The sequence below is a fragment of the Thalassophryne amazonica genome, chromosome 9 (assembly GCF_902500255.1).
Source record: "Thalassophryne amazonica chromosome 9, fThaAma1.1, whole genome shotgun sequence".
In the NCBI taxonomy this organism is placed as follows: domain Eukaryota; kingdom Metazoa; phylum Chordata; class Actinopteri; order Batrachoidiformes; family Batrachoididae; genus Thalassophryne; species Thalassophryne amazonica.
The window spans coordinates 73,518,273-73,539,877 of NC_047111.1; the positions used below are offsets into that span (position 1 = coordinate 73,518,273).

Genomic DNA, 21,605 nt, shown 5'->3' on the forward strand with positions numbered 1-21,605 from the left:
AGAAACCGCCTAAAGGAAATGGGATTTACATACAGAAAAGCTAAAGGAAAGCAATCATTAACACCTAAACAAATAAAAACAAGGTTACAATGGGCTAAGGAAAAGCAATCGTGGACTGTGGATGACTGGATGAAAGTCATATTCAGTGATGAATCTCGAATCAGCATTGGGCAAGGTGATGATGCTGGAACTTTTGTTTGGTGCCGTTCCAATGAGATTTATAAAGATGACTGCCTGAAGAGAACATGTAAATTTCCACAGTCATTGATGATATGGGGCTGCATGTCAGGTAAAGGCACTGGGGAGATAGCTGTCATTACATCATCAATAAATGCACAAGTTTAAATTGATATTTTGGACACTTTTCTTATCCCATCAATTGAAAGGATGTTTGGGGATGATGAAATCATTTTTCAAGATGATAATGCATCTTGCCATAGAACAAAAACTGTGAAAACATTCCTTGCAAAAAGACATATAGGGTCAATGTCATGGCCTGCAAATAGTCCGGATCTTAATCCAATTGAAAATCTTTGGTGGAAGTTGAAGAAAATGGTCCATGACAAGGCTCCAACCTGCAAAGCTGATCTGGCAACAGCAATCAGAGAAAGTTGGAGCCAGATTGATGAAGAGTACTGTTGCCTCAGAGACTGCAAGCTGTTATAAAAGCCAGAGGTGGTGCAACAAAATACTAGTGATGTGTTGGAGCGTTCTTTTGTGTTTCATGATTCCATAATTTTTTCCTCAGAATTGAGTGATTCCATATTTTTTTCCCTCTGCTTGGTCTAAAAAAGTAACCGTTACTGACTGCCACAATTTTCTTTCCTGATTTCTTATAGTGTTTCTTACAGCCAGAAAGTTGCCATTTGAAATTACTTTAGTTTTGTGTCATGTCTGTGATCTGCTTTTTTTCCTACAAAATTAAACAACTGAATGAACATCCTCTGAGGCCGGTGATTCCATAATTTTTGCCAGGGGTTGTATATGTAGCTTCTGTGTGGCATAGCATGCATAGAAATACACATGTAAGCACAGAGACGGGGAATACAAAGTACAAAGTTTAATTATTTTAATGGTATGCAGGTCATCTAATTTTACGTTCATGCATTTCTCTGTTTATGGTTGACTGTAGGAATCCTGAAGGAGTCTAAAGACGCAGTCTCTGGAATGCCAACGACAAAGTCAATAATGCGCAGCGATGTGGACCAAGATGTATTCCTGATGTTCAACGTGGTGGATGAAAACCTTAGCTGGTACCTGGAGGACAACATTAACAAATTCTGCACTGATCCAACAGGAGTCAACACAGGCGAACAAGACTTTGAGGAATCAAACTTGATGCACGGTGAATGTTGCGCATCGATGAGATAATTAAATGGACAAATGATTTCAAAGTAAATCTTCATACTCCTTCAAAAATGTATTTGTTTTAGGATCAAGATTGTGTGTGCCCATGTTCAGGTTTTCAAAACAAAAACATTGCAAAACTGAAAACTGGGACTTGTCTGGATTTGAGTAATTATGTAGAAGTTCCAGATCTATTAGGTAGCACTAAGTACTGCAACCTTAAGTTCTGACCTGATTTTTCTGACTTCAAACTCAATTTTTATTGTAAACTGAAAAGTTCAAAATATGGCAATGAGGTTAATTCACTTCAAATCTCTCTATATAAGAACAGCTTGTGCAGTATCGTTAACATCAGCTCCAAGATCAGTGGAGTCAGCCAGATGCACTTGTATTCCCTCTGGGAGAATCAGGTGAAAAGAAAGCAAAGAATACTGTCAACCACTGAGATCATGTTTTGTGGTCTGAATTCAAGCTGATGCCTTCAGGCTGCCACTATTATATACTGTCAAGGAGAACTAACAGATACTCGAAATCTTTTATTCCCTCTGACATCAAGTTACTTAACTCTGACAGTAGGCATTTAAAAGATTTATTTTAATCTTGCTGTTCTTATTGACTTCCATTTATTTATTAAAAATTAAATAATTTAATTTAATTACATTTTTGTGTGATTTGTGCCTGGACATAACTTCGGATGTTGTTGGTCATTGTGGGGGAGTAGGCTGCAATTGATAGTATTTTCTGTAAAGGTATTTGCTTTTTTTTTTACAGAATTACTCTGGAAACCACAGCTGCCAGTTTTGTTTTGTTGTTTTTTTTTCCTTCAATCAACAATTTATTTTATTTTATTTTCAGTGCAAGTCCTTGTTTTGTTTTTTTAACAAGTGAGGGTTTTAACAACATGAACATAGAATTATTTTAAATCCAAAACAATTTTGTGAGCCTGACAACTGGGATTTTCGGGCACAGTTCACAGTTTTGTGTTTAAGCAATTATGAGGGAGTAGCCCTTTTTAATAACACAAAATAAACACACAGAAGGTTTAAAGCTAACTTTTGCCTGCTTGTCCTGTCTTCTGACAGCTATTAATGGCTTCGTGTTTGGTAACCTGCCTGGAATCGAGATATGCCAGCACCATTTGGTCGCCTGGCATTTGTTCGGCATGGGTAATGAGGTGGACATTCATTCAGCATTTTTCCACGGGAATACACTGCTGGACCGTGGCCACCGCACCGACATCCTCAGCCTGTTTCCAGCCACTTTTGCTACAGCTGAGATGGTCCCGAAGACGAGAGGAAAATGGCTGCTGAGCTGCCAGGTTAATGACCATTTGCAGGGTAGGACACCTGACCTTTGACCTTTGTCCACTTTGCTCTGACCCCTAACTGGAAAGTTCTGATTGGGAGAATGTCAAAGCTTGAGATAATGAGTGTTCCCTTGTAGTTCTACTGTGGACAGGTCAGTGCATGTTTTATTTTCAGAAATGTCTGACTCAAGTCCACTTAACCTATAGAGCCTTGTAGAGAGTATCCACTCTTTTGGGATTTTATGTTTTATTGTGTTATGACATTAAAAAAGTCACTACACTATAATAATAATAATACATTTAATAATGCACTTTACATTTACAATAAATCTCAAAGTGCTACTGTAAAAACAGAAAACAGAAACAAAAATATGCAGATAATTTAAAACAATCATTAAAACAATAGGGTAGTAAAATTTTTTAAATATATTAAAACATCGGGTAAAAAGAAACGTTTTAAGGCCCTTTTTGAAAGATTCCATGGTCCGTGGAGCCCTCAGATGAGGCAGGGCATTCCACAGTTGAGGGGCTGTGCAGAAGAAAGCACAGCCTCCTGTGATGCAGGGTCGAGTCCTGGGAGTGAGAAGAAGGTGAGCGTTGGAGGAGCGAAGAGAACATGCAGGACAGTGAGCGGTGAGGAGTTCTGTGAGGTAAGATGGTGTGTTACTGTCAGTGACGCGTTACTCTAATCTGACCACTTTTTTTAGTAACAAGTAATCTAACGCGTTAATCTTTCCAAATCAGTAATCAGATTAAAGTTACTTCTCCAAGTCACTGTGCGTTACTATTATTTTTCATTGTGGGTCGATAGCAGCATTAAACTTGGTCCGTGGGCAGGAGGTCGGGGTTTGACTGAACTGTCCACTTTAAGCGGGCTGCGAGCTTTTCATTCGTGGTTTTTTGCAGCAGCTACGACTCGTCCTTACCTCTTAAACCGCGGTGACAACACCACACCTGCACTGAGCTTTACAAAGACATTTTTATGCTTTTTTCTCCGAGCCGCTCCGTATCTGCTGCTAAAAACAGCTAATCCTCCGCGATGCGTCAACAACTAACATTATTTTCCACTCAAATGCACCTAAACTCTCTTTCTGAGGAAACGCAATGTGAAAACGCAATAAAACTTTCTTACCTGTAAATCTGGTCATGTTTCCTGCATAAATAAATGTTATCCATTCTTTGTGCTCAAACGCCAAAGCAGGGGCGAATCCAGATGGAATGGAGGCATGGGGCAGGGATGTGCCCCCCCCCCCACAACACCCCTAGATTAAAGGTCCAGTTTTGAAGCCATTTTTTTACTTCTGCTACTAATACTACTTAAAATAATAATAATTTCGACAAGTAAAATGTTTAGAGAGAATTTAAATGTTAGAAAAATGTTAGAAAGAATTTAATTGTTACATTTATAAACAATGTAGGTTAGAAATTGCAAGTTTTACTGTTACAGTGCTGTCAACAGTTAAATATGAGGTCAAGAAAGAGGTCTTTATTTTACTTTTTATAAAACAAGTATTTATTTTCATTGAAGTCAAGAAAGGGTGACTATAAAGTGAGTTTTGGCAAAACAAGTATCATTGTCATGTTGAGATGGCAGGGGGTTGTTGTCGGCAGCTGGGGAAAGTAACTAAAAAAGTAACTAGTAATCTAACTTAGTTACTTTTCCAATTGAGTAATCAGTAAAGTTACTAAGTTACTTTTTCAAGGAGTAATCAGTAATTGGATTACTTTTTCAAAGTAACTGTGGCAACACTGGTTACCGTATAAACATTGAAAAGTAAGCAGTTAAAACTTGTACATGATCTGGGCACAAATGGGAAGCCAGTGAAGTGAATGGACGATGGGAGTGAAGTGCTCATGCTTAAGCACACTCATCAGGATGCTGGAGGCCCTGTTCTGGACATACTGAAGTCTTTGTATATTCTTGTCAGGAATCCCAATGAGAAGTGCATTGCAATAGTCCAGTCTGGAGGAGACAAATGTGTGGACAAGCTTTTCAGAGTCGGAATGGGAGACTATATTATACAATAATTTTCAAAATGAGGCTCCTGCACCATAACATGTAAACATATCTCCAGAACATCAGGTCAGTTCTGGGAGAATGCACTGGTGCTGCACATTGCCACATCTGTCACACTTCGGAACTACCTTTGGTTCTTGATGGCAATCACATAGGCACACAAGTAGCCCATGTCCACCTCTCAAAAATATCCATCTATCTGTGAAGTCAGGTGAAACTTTGGCATCCCCTTGACCTTCTCCAGCCATTGGGGTCCTCAGAGCTGAGGTACATTTATCCTGAATGATGCTTACAGAAATGCACCACATGTCAACACTGTCGTAGCTGATGCTCCTTCAAAATGCAAATGATACTCCTCTTCTTAATCTCCAAAGTGATGGTTCATTTGGCAAAAACATGTTCCAGCTGTACCCAAGGATCCTCCAAGAAGACATAGTACCAAAGACATCTACTTGTCATGTTAGATCACTGGTAGCATCAGGACCCCAAGCACTTGGCCCTTAGTTTTCCTACAAAGATATCAACATCACCAAACACCTCTGTCCAGCAGCCCCGTGACTCCATAGGTTCTTCCCAGGCGTCTCTCGAGCTCAAAGGCCAAGGACTCTGAGACATCATTGTCAGTTCTGATATCCTTAAATCTCTGTTCATGGTCGTCACTTTCATCACATACAGATACACTTCTGATTGTCACGTCCTGAAAGTCACTCAAAGTGTGGAACTTAGTCAAAATCCAGGACAATTGCAAACCTAGACAGTCCAATTCCTCGCTGTGCTTCTCAAGTGCTTCAATCAGGGTATTGATTCCACAAAGATCACAACATTGTCCACAAAGTGAAAATCAGGAAACCTTTCCTCAACAAGAAGAGCACCCAAGTTGCTGGTTTCTACAACAATGCATAACATTCAGTCCACATAGGAATTGAACAGTGGAGGGGCCAGAAAGCACCCCTGATGAATGCTCCGCCTCCACCCTGGCTTGCTACTTTGGACCATATTTAAATTAATCATTAAGAAATGGAAACAATACGGTCCTATATTGTACATTTGTCTGGACCAGGACATTCTGAAATACAGGGTGCTATTTGGAAGAAGTGGACCCAAGAAAGAGGTCACTAAGCTGCCCGTGACAAAACTGAAGCCGTTACAACCTTCAGTGGCTGTGATTGGAGATATACAGAAAGCAACTTTTGTCTACTGCTTTACCTGTCATAATGGTATAGTGCAGTGGTCTCCAAAGTATTCCAGAAAGGGCCGAGAGGGTGCAGGTTTTCTTTGCAGCCACTGACTTCAGCAGGTGATTTCACTGATTAACATCACTTGGAGCAGGTGGGATGATTTCATCAGTGACATCACCTGCTGGAGTCAGTGGCTGCAAAGAAAACCTGCACCCTCTCGGCCCTTTCTGGAATAGTTTGGAGACCACTGGTATAGTGGAACAAAGGAGGACTGTTGGGAAAGTGTAGTGACACAGACCCACAACAGGGGGCGCAAATGATCGGACAATGAAAGAGTCGAATAGGAACACTTTACTGTTGTGAAAGAGCACAACAAAAACACAGAGGATTACAGAATTTGAGCAAACAGTCAATCCACAAAGGTGACGTGTGGGCAGGCTCGAGGATAGAAGAAGTCTGTCCTGAGAAGAACCGGAACCACACGATTTCCTCCGCCACCGAACCTGGAGAATAATGGAGCCGCCAAGTTCCGAGTCCCCAGGTGGCCACCGTCTCCGAGTGTCGGATCTGGTACTGCTGGCGAGGAGCAAAAACAGTCATATGTGGGTGCGTGCACACCCAGTAACAACAATGGTGGGAATTCCACCCCCACCTCTAACACACACTTGTGCAGCTCCTGTCTAACCACTTATCTGGTTGGGGTGTGAAGCGAAGCCATCGCTGATCACACCAAACGCCAATCTCTCAGATAGGGAACACCACAGGAAAGCAGCTGCAAAAAGAGTTCAGACTAAGACACAGTTAAGGCTGAGAATATTACCTTCACAGGTAGATGATATCTTGGCAATGAGGTGGAGATGACGTCCGGTTTTTATGGAGTGGAATGATGAAGTGTAGATGGATGACAGCTGTCATGAGATAATGAGTGACAGCTGTCACCCCCGGCTGTGGCGCCCGACCAGGCTTGTCCGGGTGACGGCGGTAGAAATCGGCCAGGAGGGCCTGTTCCAGGATGAAGCTCCTCTTTACCCAGGAGCGTTCTTCGGGTCCATACCCCTCCCAGTCCACCAAATACTGGAACCCCCGGCCCATTCGACGGACGTCCAGGAGCCGGCGTACTGTCCAAGCCGGCTCCCCGTCGATGATCCGGGCAGGAGGCGGTGCCGGACCGGGAGCACAGAGGGGTGAGGTGAGGTGTGGTTTAATCCGGGAGACATGAAAAACAGGGTGGATCCGCAGTGAAGCCGGGAGTTGGAGCTTCACTGCAGCAGGACTGAGGATTTTGATGATCTTGAAGGGTCCAGTGAATCTGTCCATAAGTTTGGGTGAGTCCACCTGCAGGGGAATGTCCTTAGTAGATAACCACACCTCCTGCCCGGGCTGGTATGCAGGGGGCGGGGACTGCCGGCGGGCTGCATGGGTCTTAGCCCTCGTCCGGGCCTTCAATAAGGCAGAACGGGTGGTGCGCCACACCCGACGGCACCTTTGCAGGTGGGCCTGGACCGAGGGCACACCGACCTCTCCCTCCACCACGGGAAACAACGGGGGCTGGTACCCCAGACACACCTCAAACGGGGAGAGGCCGGTGGCAGAAGACACCTGACTGTTGTGTGCATACTCGATCCAGGCCAGAGGTTACTCCAGGCCGTCGGGTGCGCTGATGTCACACAGCGGAGGGTCTGTTCCAACTCTTGGTTGGCCTGTTCTGCCTGTCCGTTCGTCTGTGGGTGGTACCCGGACGAGAGGCTCACGGTGGCCCCCAGTTCCCTGCAGAAACTCCTCCAGACTTGAGAGGAAAACTGGGGACCACGATCCGAGACTATGTCAGCTGGTATCCCATGCAGACAAACAACGTGGTGGACCAGGAGGTCAGCAGTCTCCTGGGCTGTTGGGAGCTTCAGGAGGGCCACGAAGTGGGCCGCCTTGGAGAACTGGTCCACTATCATCAGGATGGTAGTCATGCCCTGGGACGGCGGGAGGCCCGTGACGAAATCCAGGCAGATATGGGACCAGGGGCGATGAGGCACAGGGAGCGGCTGGAGAAGTCCTTGGGTCCTCTTATGGTCTGCCTTGCCCCTGGCACAGGTGGTGCAGGCCTGGATATACTCCTGGATGTCGGCTTCCATAGACGCCCACCAGAAGCGCTGCCGGACAACTGCCACGGTCCTTCGCACCCCTGGATGACAGGAGAGCTTGGATCCGTGACAGAAATCCAAGACTGCAGCTCTGGCCTCTGGTGGCACGTACAGACGATTTTTTGGTCCAGTTCCGGGGTCCAGGTTCCGTGCCAGGGCCTCCCGGACGGTCTTCTCCACGTCCCAGGTGAGGGTGGCCACGATAGTGGACTCCGGAATGATGGGCTCCGGTGGATCCGACAGCTCAGTTTTGACTTTGTCTTCATGTACCCGGGACAAGGCATCTGATCTTTGGTTCTTGGTCCCGGGGCGATAGGTGATCCGGAAGTCAAAACGCCCGAAGAACAGTGACCAGCGGGCTTGCCTGGGGTTCAGCCGTTTGGCGGTCCTGATATACTCCAGGTTCCGATGGTCAGTGAAAACCTTGAACGGCACAGATGCTCCCTCCAACAGGTGTCTCCACTCCTCAAGAGCCTCTTTCACCGCAAGGAGTTCTCGGTTGCCGACGTCATAGTTCCGTTCAGCCGGGGTCAACCTGCGAGAAAAGTAGGCACACGGGTGAAGAACCTTATCGGTCTCTCCGCTCTGGGATAGCATGGCTCATATCCTTGAGTCAGAGGCGTCCACTTCAACCACAAACTGGCGGCCAGGGTCGGGCTGCACCAGAACTGGTGCAGTCGAGAACCATCGTTTCAACTCCCTAAACGCGGCTTTGCACCGATCCGACCAGGTGAAGGAAACTTTAGTGGAGGTCAGGGCTGTCAGGGGGCTAACTACCTGACTGTAGCCCTTAATGAACCTCCTGTAGAAATTTGCAAAGCCGAGGAACTGTTGCAGCTTCCTACGGCTTGTTGGTTGGGGCCAATCTCTCACCGCCGCAACCTTGGCCGGATCAGAGGCGACAGAGTTGGAGGAGATGATAAACCCCAGGAAGGACAAAGAGGTGCGGTGAAACTCACACTTCTCGCCCTTCACAAACAGCCGGTCCTCCAACAACCGCTGCAGGACCTGACGTACATGCTGGACATGAGTCTCAGGATCCGGAGAAAAGATGAGTATATCATCCAGGTATACGAAGACGAATCGGTGCAGGAAGTCCCACAAGACGTCATTAACCAAAGCTTGGAACGTCGCGGGGCGTTAGTGAGGCTGAACGGCATGACCAGGTACTCAAAATGACCTAATGGGGTGTTAAATGCTGTCTTCCACTCGTCTCCCTTCCGGATCCGAACCAGGTGGTATGCATTTCTAAGATCCAACTTGGTGAAGATTTTGGCTCCATGCAGGGGCGTGAACACTGAATCTAACAGGGGCAGCGGGTATCGATTGCGAACCATAATCTCATTCAGCCCCCTGTAATCAATGCATGGACGGAGTCCGCCATCTTTCTTGCCCACAAAAAAGAAACCTGCACCCATCGGGGAGGTGGAATTCCGGATCAGCCCGTCAGCTAATGAGTCCCGGATGTAGGTCTCCATTGATTTGCGCTCAGGTCGTGAGAGATTGTACAGCCTGCTGGACGGAAACTCAACGCCTGGAATTAAATCAATGGCACAATCATACGGATGGTGCGAGGGAAGGGTGAGCGCCAGATCCTTGCTGAAGACGTCAGCAAGATCGTGGTACTCAACCAGAGCCCTACCTCCCTAGCCCATCTGCTGTCTAGCAGATTCCCTTCTGACCCCGTGTCCACCAGTGCTGGGGCTTGAAGGGTTAAATCCCCGCTCAGGATTGTAACTGGGAGTCGTGTGGAAATATGTGTATGCCCCACGTGAATGTCTTGGCCCACCCTAAGCCCAGTTTCTAGGGGGCGGGCACTTGGGGCAGTCTCTCTGCAGATGCTCACTCGAGCCGCAGACAAAGCACTCCCCGCGGGCCAGCCTCCTCTGTCTGTTAGGTGGTCTAAATGTGGCCCTGCTCGTGTCCATAGCTTTGTCAGCAGGGGGAGCTGTAGCCACACGGTGCATTGAGGCTGTGGAGCGTGGGGAGGGCGGAACCTTTTCGGACCCGGAAGGGAGAGGGACAGCGTGCCCGGCCACGTCCTTCGTCTCGCTCCCGACGGCGCTCCTCTAACCGATTGTCTACTCGTATAACGAGATCAATAAGCCCATCTAGATCCCGCGGTTCTTCCTTGGCTACCAGGTGCTTCTTCAGGACCGACAACAGTCCATTTATGAAGGCGGCGCGGAGCGCAACGTTATTCCAGCCGGACCTCGCAGCCGCGATGCGGAAGTCGACTGCATATTCGGCTGCGCTCCGGCGCCCCTGTCTCATAGACAGCAGCATAGTTGAAGCAGTCTCTCCTCTATTAGGGTGATCAAAAACCGTTTTGATCTCCCTCACAAACCCAGTATAAGTGGTAAGGAGCCGTGAATTTTGCTCCCAAAGCGCTGTAACCCAAGCGCATGCCTCACCACGAAGCAAGTTAATAACATTAGCCACCTTATTGGCGTCAGACGTGTACATGACGGGACGTTGTGCAAAGACGAGCGAACACTGCATAAGAAAGTCTGTGCACGTCTCCACACAACCTTCGTACGGCTCTGGGGGACTTATGTATGCTTCAGGGGATGGTGGGGGGGGGTCATTGAACGACCAGTGGAACGTCTATATTCTGCACCGGGTCGGCAGGAGGAGGAGCTGCAGCAGCACCCTGAGCACGCACTTCCACCTGCGCGGTGAGAACCTCCATCCTGCGGTTAAGGATGACGTTTTGCTCGGTCATCAAATCCAACCAAGCGGTAAAGGCGGTGAGGATTTGCTGCAACTCACCAATCACGCCTCCTGCAGACACCTGTGTACCCTGTTCTTCCATTGGTTGTCCAACAGATGGTTGACGCCCCTCGGGATCCATGACGCTGGCCGAGATATCCTGTTGGGAAAATGTAGTGACACATACCCACAACAGGGGGCGCAAATGATCGGACAATGAAAGAGTCGAATATGAACACTTTAATGTTGTGAAAGAGCACAACAAAAACACAGAGGATTACAGAACTTGAGCAAACAGTCAATCCACAAAGGTGACGTGTGGGCAGGCTCGAGGATAGAAGACGTCTGTCCTGAGAAGAACCGGAACCACACGATTTCCTCCGCCACCGAACCTGGAGAATACTGGAGCCGCCAAGTTCCGAGTCCCCAGGTGGCCACCATCTCCGAGTGTCGGATCTGGTACTGCTGGCGAGGAGCAAAAACAGTCATATGTGGGTGCGTGCACACCCAGTAACAACAATGGTGGGAATTCCACCTCCACCTCTAACACACACTTGTGCAGCTCCTGTCTAACCACTTATCTGGTTGGGGTGTGAAGCGAAGCCGTCGCTGATCACACCAAAGGCCAATCTCTCAGATAGGGAACACCACAGGAAAGCAGCTGCAAAAAGAGTTCAGACTAAGACACAGTTAAGGCTGAGAATATTACCTTCACAGGTAGATGATATCTCGGCAACGAGGTGGAGATGACGTCCAGTTTTTATGGAGTGGAATGATGAAGTGTAGATGGATGACAGCTGTCATGAGATAATGAGTGACAGCTGTCACCCCCGGCTGTGTCCGTGGCGGCAGCGCCTTCTCCTGCCTGAAGCCCGCACTTCAGGCAGGGCGCCCTCTGGTGGTGGGCCAGCAGTACCTCCTCTTCTGGCGGCCCACACAACAAGGACATTATTAAAAAAGAAGGCATGAAAATTAACTGTGTTATTTTTAAAAATTTCTATGAAATAGTTGACTTTTTTATGTTGGTTTGAGGTCATAAACCAGCAGTACCTTAAAATCACAAATTTTGTTAAGCACTTTTAAAGGAAGTCAATTATGCTATGAGTAATACTGGTACTGTTGAAATGCCTCTTTGGGTTTCCCACCATTGCTTATTCTTGTCTCTCCATTATGATGAAAACAGCATGTGTCACTTCAGCACACACACACCAACGTGTCACTGCGTTTCTGTGTTATGTGATCATTTTCTTTTGCTGTTTGTTATATGTAATTGTGTATGCAGGTAGTGTAGTACTTATTAATATACTTGCCTTGGCTGTGGTCTCTGTGTTTTTAATGTGACATGTCGTGTGGACTGAGCTGTCATTTGTTTCTTTGGTCAGCAGCTGGGAGGTGCCTCCTTGTGCTGTGTGCGTTCAGACGTGGCTGTCCACCCTGCATTTGATTATGTCCCCCTACACATGTAGCGTGCAGGGGGGTGCGAAACACACATATGCCACATGTGTTTTGGGGGGAACAGGGAGGGGTGGATGCAATACACATGCACATGTGCGAGACACATGCACCACATGTGTGTTGCTTTTTGCAACGCACTCGTGGGGGCACTTAGACAAATTTAACATCCAGGTCAAAACTGATCTTCTGCTCACTGTTTTCATGCTGACAGCGCGAATGGCCACACATTTTCTAAGTGTCAAGCAAATGGTGTTGGATGTTCATGTGTGTCACCTGGAATTTGGCCGACACCTGCCGCGAGAGGGCTTGAATGGGCTCTCACAGGGCACTTTCTGTCTTTCGCCGCTGGTATGCGCGAATAATTGTACTGACATGTGTACGAGGCATTGGAGGCAGCTCTGATTTTTGGCGGATGGCATGCAATTCCTCCTTCGTGCGCTAGTCGGCTTAAATTGTGTTATGTGTGAAGGGGCCCTAAAGCTCGCAGTCTACATGTTATTATCCAGTGTTGTAAATTATGGTCTATGTCTGTGTCTTCATTTGTTCCAGCTGGGATGCAGGCCTTCTATGAAGTGAAGTCATGTGGCAATGACAGCAGCCCGACGATGACTGCTGGGGTTGTGAGGAGCTATTACCTGGCAGCAGAGAAAGTCCTGTGGGACTATGCCCCTTCAGGAAAAGATATGATTAACAATATGTCTCTCACAGAGGCAGGCAGGTAGGAGGATACATTCATATTCTACAAATAATGAATGTTTGTGAGTGCAATGGTAAGAATATTTCATGAGGTGAAAGATGAAATGTTCCATTCAGCTCAGCGCACAATCCATCCATCCATCCATTTCCTTCCTCTTTATCTGGAGTCGGGTCGCGGGGGCAGTAGCTCAAGCAAAGGCGCCCAGACCTCCCGATGCACACACACCTCCCCCAGCTCCTCCGGGGGAACCCCAAGGCGTTCCCAAGCCAGCTGAGAGATGTAGTCCCTCCAGCGTGTCCTGGGTCTTCCCCGGAGCCTCCTCCCAATGGGACGTGCCCGGAACACCTCCCCAGCGAGGCGTCCAGGGGGCATCTGGAAAAGATGCCCGAGCCACCTCAACTGACTCCTTTTGACGTGGAGGAGCAGCGGCTCGACTCCGAGCTCCTCCCGAGTGACCGAGCTCCTTACCCTATCTCTAAGGGAGCGCCCAGCCACCCTGCGGAGGAAACTCATTTCGGCTGCCTACTGACCATAGGTGAGGATTGGAACGTAGATCGAATGGTAAATCGAGAGCTTTGCCCCCCCCACTCAGCTCTCTCTTCACCACGATGCTCCAATATAGCGACCGCATCACTGCAGATGCTGCACCGATCTCTCTATCGATCTCACGCTCCATCCATCCCTCACTCGTGAACAAGACCCCGAGATACTTAAACTGCTCCACTTGAGGCAAGGACACTCCACTGACCTGAAGAGGGCAAAGCACCTTTTTTCCGGTCGAGAACCATGGCCTCGGATTTGGAGGTGCTGATTTTCATCCCGGATGCTTCACACTCAGCTGCAAACCGCCCCAGTGCACGCTGAAGGTCCTGATTTGACGAAGCCAACAGAACCACATCGTCCGCAAACAGCAGAGACGAGATTCGGTGGTTCCCAAACCAGACCCCCTCTACACCCTGGCTGCGCCTAGAAATTCTGTCCATAAAATAATGAACAGAACTGGTGACAAAGGGCAGCCCAGGGCTGTCAGGGCTCAGCACACAAATGAAAAAATATTCATTATTCGTTTTTTATATGGCTGAGTGGATCCTTGTCATTTGATTGGTGCGTTGTATGTCACGTGATATGGATTATTTGTCCCGTTTGTGTTGCGTTGTATTTAGCAAATATGGTTCCATTTACAGTGCAAATTTGGTTCCATACATTTTGTATCATTGCATGCTGTGAACCCCACCCATTCACACACTATGGGGGCGGCGTTTAGCTAAACACGGCACAGTTTGTTTTGCTGACGGACAACAATTTGAATGAGCTGATTGACAGTGCTAATTCTTCTACACACACACACACACACACACACACACACACACACACACACACACACACACACACACACACACACCACACACACACACACACACACACACACACACACACACACAAAAATCCACTACACCATTTATCCAGGTTAGGATGAAAACCTGGATAAATTTCTGACCCGATTTTTTTGCTGGACTGAGGAAGTACACAAAGCTATCTAACTGTTTTTCCAAGTTGACTGAGAACAATTTGGAACTTCTATTTAAAGTTCGCATTGAACTGTTGATGTCAAAGCACCAGTGACACACATCAAAATGTAAGTCCCTTTTCTGTTGTTTATAAATTAATATAATATCAAATAACAAGGATCTATTTTTGCCATTATATAAAGCAAATAATGAATGCTTTTACATTCTTTCAATGGTAGGAATATTTAATTGGGTGAAAGCTGGAACGTACCATTCAACTCGGCTTTGGCTTGTTGAATGGAACATTCCATCTTTCACCTCATGAAATATTCCTACCATTGAACTCATAAACATTCATTATTTGTATAATATAATGCCTAAAATAGATCCTTGTCATTTGTCATTTTATAAATTTATAAACAAGAGAAAAGGGACTTAAATGTTGATGTGCAACACTGGTCCTTTGACGTCAAGTGGTTCCAAACAGTCCAACAGGAACTTTAAATAGGAATCCAGTGAAATCCAAAATTGTTCTCAGTCAGCTTGCAAAAACAGATTTGTTTAATTTAGTTTCCAAGAGTGTATCACAACACCACTGTGTTTGCAGAAGAAGGCGTTTATGGATGTTATGATATATTTTGCCAACAGAGGACGTGAAAATATGTACGACATGAAAGCAGATGACTTTGTAATGCAAACAGATGAGCAGAATCTTTACTACATTGCACACAGAGACATGCTTACCAAGTCCAGAAGAGAAAATGAGGACGAAGAATGTAGTGGCTACATGTATGAGATGCCAGATTTATCCAGGTGCGTGATCTCAACATTTCTGGCACACAAAGCCATGTTAAATCCTGCACTGGACTGTTTATGGCACCGTCCTAAACCTGTAGTACCAGCAGAGGGTTCATGGTACTACAACTCTCCATTAGGTGTGAATACTCTTGGAAACAAAATGAAAAAAATCACCAAGGCAACTGGTTGCACAAAGAACTACACAAACCACAGTCTGAGGGCCACAACAGACCACAACAAACCTCATCCTAGGTTTCACAAACCGTGATATCATGCGTTGGATTACTATTTATAGTTCCTGTTGAACTGATTGGAATCACCATTTGTCTGACACAAAACCATTCCAACAATACTGAAAGATTCTCCAGAGAGTCCTAGTATCAAAGACATCTAGTGGTTGCTCTCGGTCACTGGTTAGGGTCCAAGATTCAGACCATATAATAAGGGCCTGTCCATATGGAGACATGTTTAGGCGTATCTGCAAAGGTTTTGTATTGTATCAGCATTTCATCCATATGAAACTGGCGTTTTCAGAGCCTGAAAACTCTACTTTTTGAAAATGGGTCTTAGAGTGTATCTAAAACACTGTTTTGTGATTGCTGTTTGTGAGGTTAATAATACTATATCGGTGAATGTATTGTTTGTGGGTAAAAGGTCAGAGAAATAAGGTCAGGACAGGTTTGGGAACATATACTAGTGTCGCTCACATTACGTACCCTTTGAATAGCAATAAGAACTTGGATACACGTTGTGCACCCGTGGTAAAGATAAAGACGGATGTGTTGGAAGGAATTCAGGTCATAAAACATTAAAGCTGTATGGCGTTTCAAATGTCATAAAACGGGCAAAATTTTGTTGTTACTGAAAGCCAAGCATTCTAATTTCAGTTTAATTTTGAAACATGTTTAATGAAGAGAACATATTTACTGGGATGGATTCCATAACGAATATTTTATTTTCCTTTTAACGCAGTTGATAGGAGGAAGTATACGCATGGATAAGGTTTTGAAATTAATTGAATTCACCTTTTACCTCGTATGATGTGTGTGCACGGGGTGTGCACAGTAACATCCGTAAGATGTCTTGTAAATTATTTCCGAGGCATTTTATGGCTTCAAAAATAGCGTCTGTAGATTTAGAAATGCTTACAAAATATATCAGAAATAGATTGATTGAGAATAGATAGCTGTTTCTGAGTGTTTTCTGCTATGTCAGGTTATTTTATATGAGAAAGCAACCAGCAAACATCATCATGCCTCTCTACACTGATTGGCTGTCGCCATGTGCTTCCCAGTATCCCTCGCGTAAGTCGGACGAAGCCACCACGTGATCTGTGATGGCACTATCATAGACTGTATGGGTCGCTACCGTACGTAGTCCAAGGCCATCTGATAGTTTGAAATTTTGCAATTCAGGGGAACTATTTATTAATGTTTTTCAGACAACGTGAATTTCATCATATTGGCAATGTCATGTTATGAATTCCCTATTAAAAGATTGTGAATAAAATTGTAGTGTTGCCGAAGAAAATTCTTTTAATGACTTAAATCTTAAAAAACCCAAAGGCTGCACAGCTTTTAGTAAAATATCTTCAAATAACTTATGCAGAGGGGCAGCATGGTGGGTTAGTGGTTAGCACTGTTGCGTCACAGCAAGAAGGTCATGGGATCAATTCTCACCTGTGGCCTTTCTGTGTGGAGTTTGCATGTTCTCTTCATGTTTGTGTGGGTTCTCTCTGGGTGCTCCGGCTTCCTCCCACATCCAAAGACATGCAGGTGGTGGATTGGAAACTTTAAAAATTGACTGTAGGTGTGAGTTGATGCATTTTCAACAATCCCACAAGATACCCCTACTTCCTGCAAACATGTTCTGGAATTCACATAGCTCCTAGACCTTACAGTATATGTCCCAAGAGTGAAAAGGCTCACCTTAGACATGATCCATCGTGGGTTATCTTTGCAGTTCTGTCAGTGCAGAACCCATGAACCTCAGGGTTCTTCTGCTCCTCCTTGGAGTGCAGCAAAGGAACCTCCTGATCCTGACAGCTGCTTGCTACCCATGTGCATTAATAATGATTATATAACGGCTGAGTGGGTCCTTGTCATTTGATTGGTGCTTTGTATGTTACATGACATGGATTATTCTTCCATTTGTGTTGTGTTGCATTTAGTGTGCAAATTTGGTTCCATTTACAGTTCAAATTTGGTGCCATACGTTTTGTACCATTACAAGCTGCAAACCCCAACCACGCACACACTAGTGGGGGTGGTGTTTAGCTAAACATGGCAGAGTTTGTTTTGCTGACGGGCGATGATTTGAATGAGCTAATTGATGGTGCTAATTGTTCTAACACACACAAAAAAACAACTCCAACAACTCCACTATGCCGTACGCCGTCTGGGAAGCTGGAAGCCGTAAGCCGTGAAAGATGGAATATTCAGTTCAACTTGGCTTTGCCTCATTGAATGTTACATTCCATCTTTCACCTCATGAAATATTTGTACCATTGAACTCATAAACATTCATTATTTGTATACTATTTCATTTTTGGGTGAAGTATCACTTTAAAGGATACAAATTTGTTGAATAAAGTTGTGTTTCTTCTGCTGGACAGCCAAGTCGGTTCTGTGACAGCTAAATTATATTGTGTACTGATTCAGGTTTTGATTTGTTTCCTGCTGTGATGCGGTAAATTACTTTGAGTGGCCGGTTGGTTGTTGTGTTCATTGTCTGGACTGGATGCCTCATCCTTGTTTCATACATTGTCAAACCTCCACTTATCTCTTTTTCCATATATCCTTCCTCCCCACGCCCTTTACTTCCCATCACAAATACAGTGCATCAGAGGTGTTTTTTAGCCATGATGGTGGTAAAATTGGGGGACGCTACTACAAAGTGGTGTACAAGGAGTATACAGACAATACTTTCACCACCAGAAAACAGCCAACGTCAGATTTAGGCATTTTGGGTAAGGAGTCTCAGATTACTTGATTTTGCATCTGTAAATCTCACTTAATCCCTCTTTTGTTTCTTTCGACAAACATTTTTTTCCTTTCACTTAAGTTCATAATTGTCTTTGAGACATTCTTTTCCTGTTATATTTTTACAGGTCCTGTTCTGAGAGCAGAGGAAGGAGACACTCTCATGGTGACCTTCTTAAATAAGGCTGACAGGAACTACAGCATCCAGCCTCATGGTGTGCACTATGATAAACGCTTCCAAGGCACCAGCTATGAGGATGGTAAGATGAACAAAACCACTAGATAGGGAAACTCTTGTGAGTGCAAAACCCATTCCTGCAGGGATACTGAATCGGTGTGAAAAGTACAGTTGTATGCAAATTTTTGGCACCCCTGATAATTTTCATGATTTTCCTTTATAAATCATTGGTTGTCTGGATCAGAAATTTCAGTTAAATATATCATTGTCATGATCATTTGGCCTGATCAGGGCATTGAGCCCATTCCCCCCCCCCCCCCCCCCCTCTTTCTGTTCTCTTTCTGCCACAGTTTTGAGTTATTAGTTGTTTATTTTCATCCTGGTTTATTCTTTGTTCTAGTTTTGCTGTTCTCATTTCGGGGTTTCTGGGTTGGTTTCTGTTGTACTTTTACATCAGGTTTTCCTTTCTGTTTATGAGTCTGTTCCTGTTTAGTTTTGCTTTAGTATTGATTTCCTGATCAATTCTCCTGTAGTTTCTTTTTGTTCTCATGGAGTTTCTTTTGTTCTCATGCTCATGTTTGATTTCAGTTCCTGTTATAGTAGTTTTATATTCTGTGTTAGCTCTGTTCTTAGTTTGCCCTCACATCCAGCTTATTATGTTCACCCCACAGCTCTGCACCTGCTATTGTCTTTGTCTCACACCTCGATTCTGTCCGCTCTGTGTTTTCTTTCACTCTCACTCTTGGCACCTGCTCACGCATCTCTGTATCCTACATCACTTCACTTTGTGCACTCTCTTCCTCCCCATCTTGCACAGTGTTTAATCTTTGTTCACTAGCCGCTCCCTTTCTAGATTGTTCCTCATGTGCACCTTGTTAACTCCTGTCCTATTTAACAACCTCCCTGCCACCACTTCCCCACCAGTTTGTTGTCTTGTACACATTCCAGCTCTTGTTCTCAGTCCTAATTTTTTGCTTTGCCGTGTATCGTATCTTTGCTCTGTTTTCCTTGACCATGCATCTTGCCTCATCCCAGATATCTGTGTTTGCTTGTGCCTCTGACCCCTGCTCAACCATAACTGCGTTTTTGCCTGATCCTGATTGTACCTCTGCTCTGCTGCTTGATCACATGTGCACCAAACCAGAGCCTGGACTAAAGACCATGTTTTCTCCTACACCTAAGCCTAGTCTGGGAGTTTGCATTGCGGGTCCAGCCGCTATGGTTGTCAGACAGCCGCCCACCCTGACAATCATATAGCAGATGAACATACTGATATTTGAGAAGTGAAATTAAGTTTGTAGTATTTACAGAAATTGTGCAATAATTATTTAAAACAAAATTAGACAGGTCCATAAATTTGGGCACCCTTGGCATTTTATTGATTTGAATACATTTAGCACAAATTATTGGAGCACACATCATTGACCCTTGACCTCCTTACACAGGTGAATCCAGTCATGAGAAAGGGTATTTAAGGTGGCCATTTGCAAATGTTTCCCTTCTTTGCATCTCTTCTAATGAGTGGAAACTTGGGAGTCTCTAAACAACTCTCAAATGACCTGAAAACAAAGATTGTTCAACATCATGGTTTAGGGGAAGGATACAAGAAGCTGTGTCAGAGATTTCAGCTGTCAGTTTCCCCTGTGAGGAACATAGTGAGGAAATGGAAGACCGCAGGCACAGTACGAGTTAAGGCCCGAAGTGGCAGGCCAACAAAAATCTCAGATAAGCTGAAGTGAAGGATGTGAGAACAGTCATACTCAACCCACAGACCTGCTCCAAAGACCTACAACATGATCTTGCTGCAGATAGTGTCTCTGTGCATCGTTCAACTATACAGCACACTTTACACAAAGAGATGCTGTATGATACTGTCATGCAGAGGAAGCCTTTTCTGCGTAAATGCCACAAACAGAGTCGCTTGAGGTATGCTAAAGCACATTTGGACTAGCCAGCTGCATTTTGGAATAAGGTGCTGTGGACTGATGAAACTAAATTTAAGTAATTTGGACATAACAAGGGGTGGTATGCATGGCTGAAAAAGAACACAGCATTCCAAGAAAAACGCTTGCTATCTACAGTACAATTTAGAGGTGGTTCCATCATGCTGTGTGGCTGTGTGGCCAGTGCAGGTACTAGGAATCTTGTTAACGTTGAGGGTCACATGGGTTCCAGTCAGTATCAGCAGATTCTTGAGAACAATGTTCAAGAATCACTGACAAAGTTGAAGTTGCGCCGGGGCTTTCAACAAGACAACGACCCTGAACAGTGCTCAAAATCTACTAAGGCATTCATGCAGAGGAACAAGTACAACTTTCTGGAATGGCCATCTCAGTCCCCAGACCTGAATATTATTGAAAATCTGTGGTGTGATTATAAGTGGGCTGTCCATGCTCTGAAACCAACAAACCTGAGATGTTTTGTAAAGAAGAATGGTCCAAAATACCTTCAGCCAGAAACCAGACTCTCATTGGAAGCTATAGGAAGTGTTTAAAGGCCGTTATTTCTGCAAAAGGAGGATCTCCTAAATATTGATGTATTTTTTTTTCTGTTGGGGTGCCCAAATGTATGCGCCTGCCTAATTTTGTTTAAGGAATTATTACACACTTTCTGTAAATCCTGTAAACTTCATTTCACTTCTCAAATATCACTGTGTTTCTCTGCTATTTGATAAATTTAACTGAAATTGCTGATCCCAACAATCAATGATTTATAAAGGAAAATCATGGAAATCATCAGGGGTGCTCAAACGTTTACATACAACTGTATATACTCTTTCATTACAGCAACTTGGATATAAACCTACATGTGACTTCCTATCCATGTTTAATAGTAACCATAGGCCTCTCTGGCATTGTTAAGACAGTATAAATCAGGGGTGGCCAAGTTTGGTCCTCGAGAGCCACATTCCTGACACTCTTAGTTGTCTCCCTGCTCCAACACACCTGAATCCAATGAAAGGCTCATTAAAAGTCTGCTAACGAGTCTTTCATTGGATTCAGGTGTGTTGGAGCAGGGAGACAACTAAGAGTGTCAGGAATGTGGCTCTCGAGGACCGAACTTGGCCACCCCTGGTATAAATGATCACACCTTGAGCAACCTTGATTATGAACTTCAGGTTCACTCAAGCTCCAATATAGTGGTGTATGTTGGAGAGTTCTCATAGTTAATATAAGGTGTGACTTCCTAGTCACAACTTACAGTATATTAACTACTAGAACTTTTGGTAAAACTCTGTTGTACCTGCATTAATGGTAAATGTCCACCATGTGGAGATATTGCCTCAATTCAAG

At 45.0% G+C, this 21,605-nt stretch overlaps 1 protein-coding gene across 2 annotated transcripts in view; it reads left to right on the forward strand.

Annotated features, from left to right (window-relative positions):
* Window positions 1-21,605, forward strand: part of LOC117517368 (ferroxidase HEPHL1) — a 136,195-nt gene that overhangs the window by 77,261 nt on the left and 37,329 nt on the right. Inside the window, exons 5-9 of one of the 2 annotated variants that reach the window (XM_034178362.1) lie at window positions 1,183-1,345; window positions 2,430-2,684; window positions 12,700-12,868; window positions 17,991-18,121; window positions 18,263-18,394. In XM_034178362.1, the coding sequence (XP_034034253.1) occupies window positions 1,183-1,345; window positions 2,430-2,684; window positions 12,700-12,868; window positions 17,991-18,121; window positions 18,263-18,394 (850 nt within the window). Of the gene's footprint in view, window positions 1-1,132; window positions 1,346-2,429; window positions 2,685-12,699; window positions 12,869-17,990; window positions 18,122-18,262; window positions 18,395-21,605 lie in introns of both variants that reach the window. The other variant, XM_034178361.1, reaches the window with a different exon arrangement.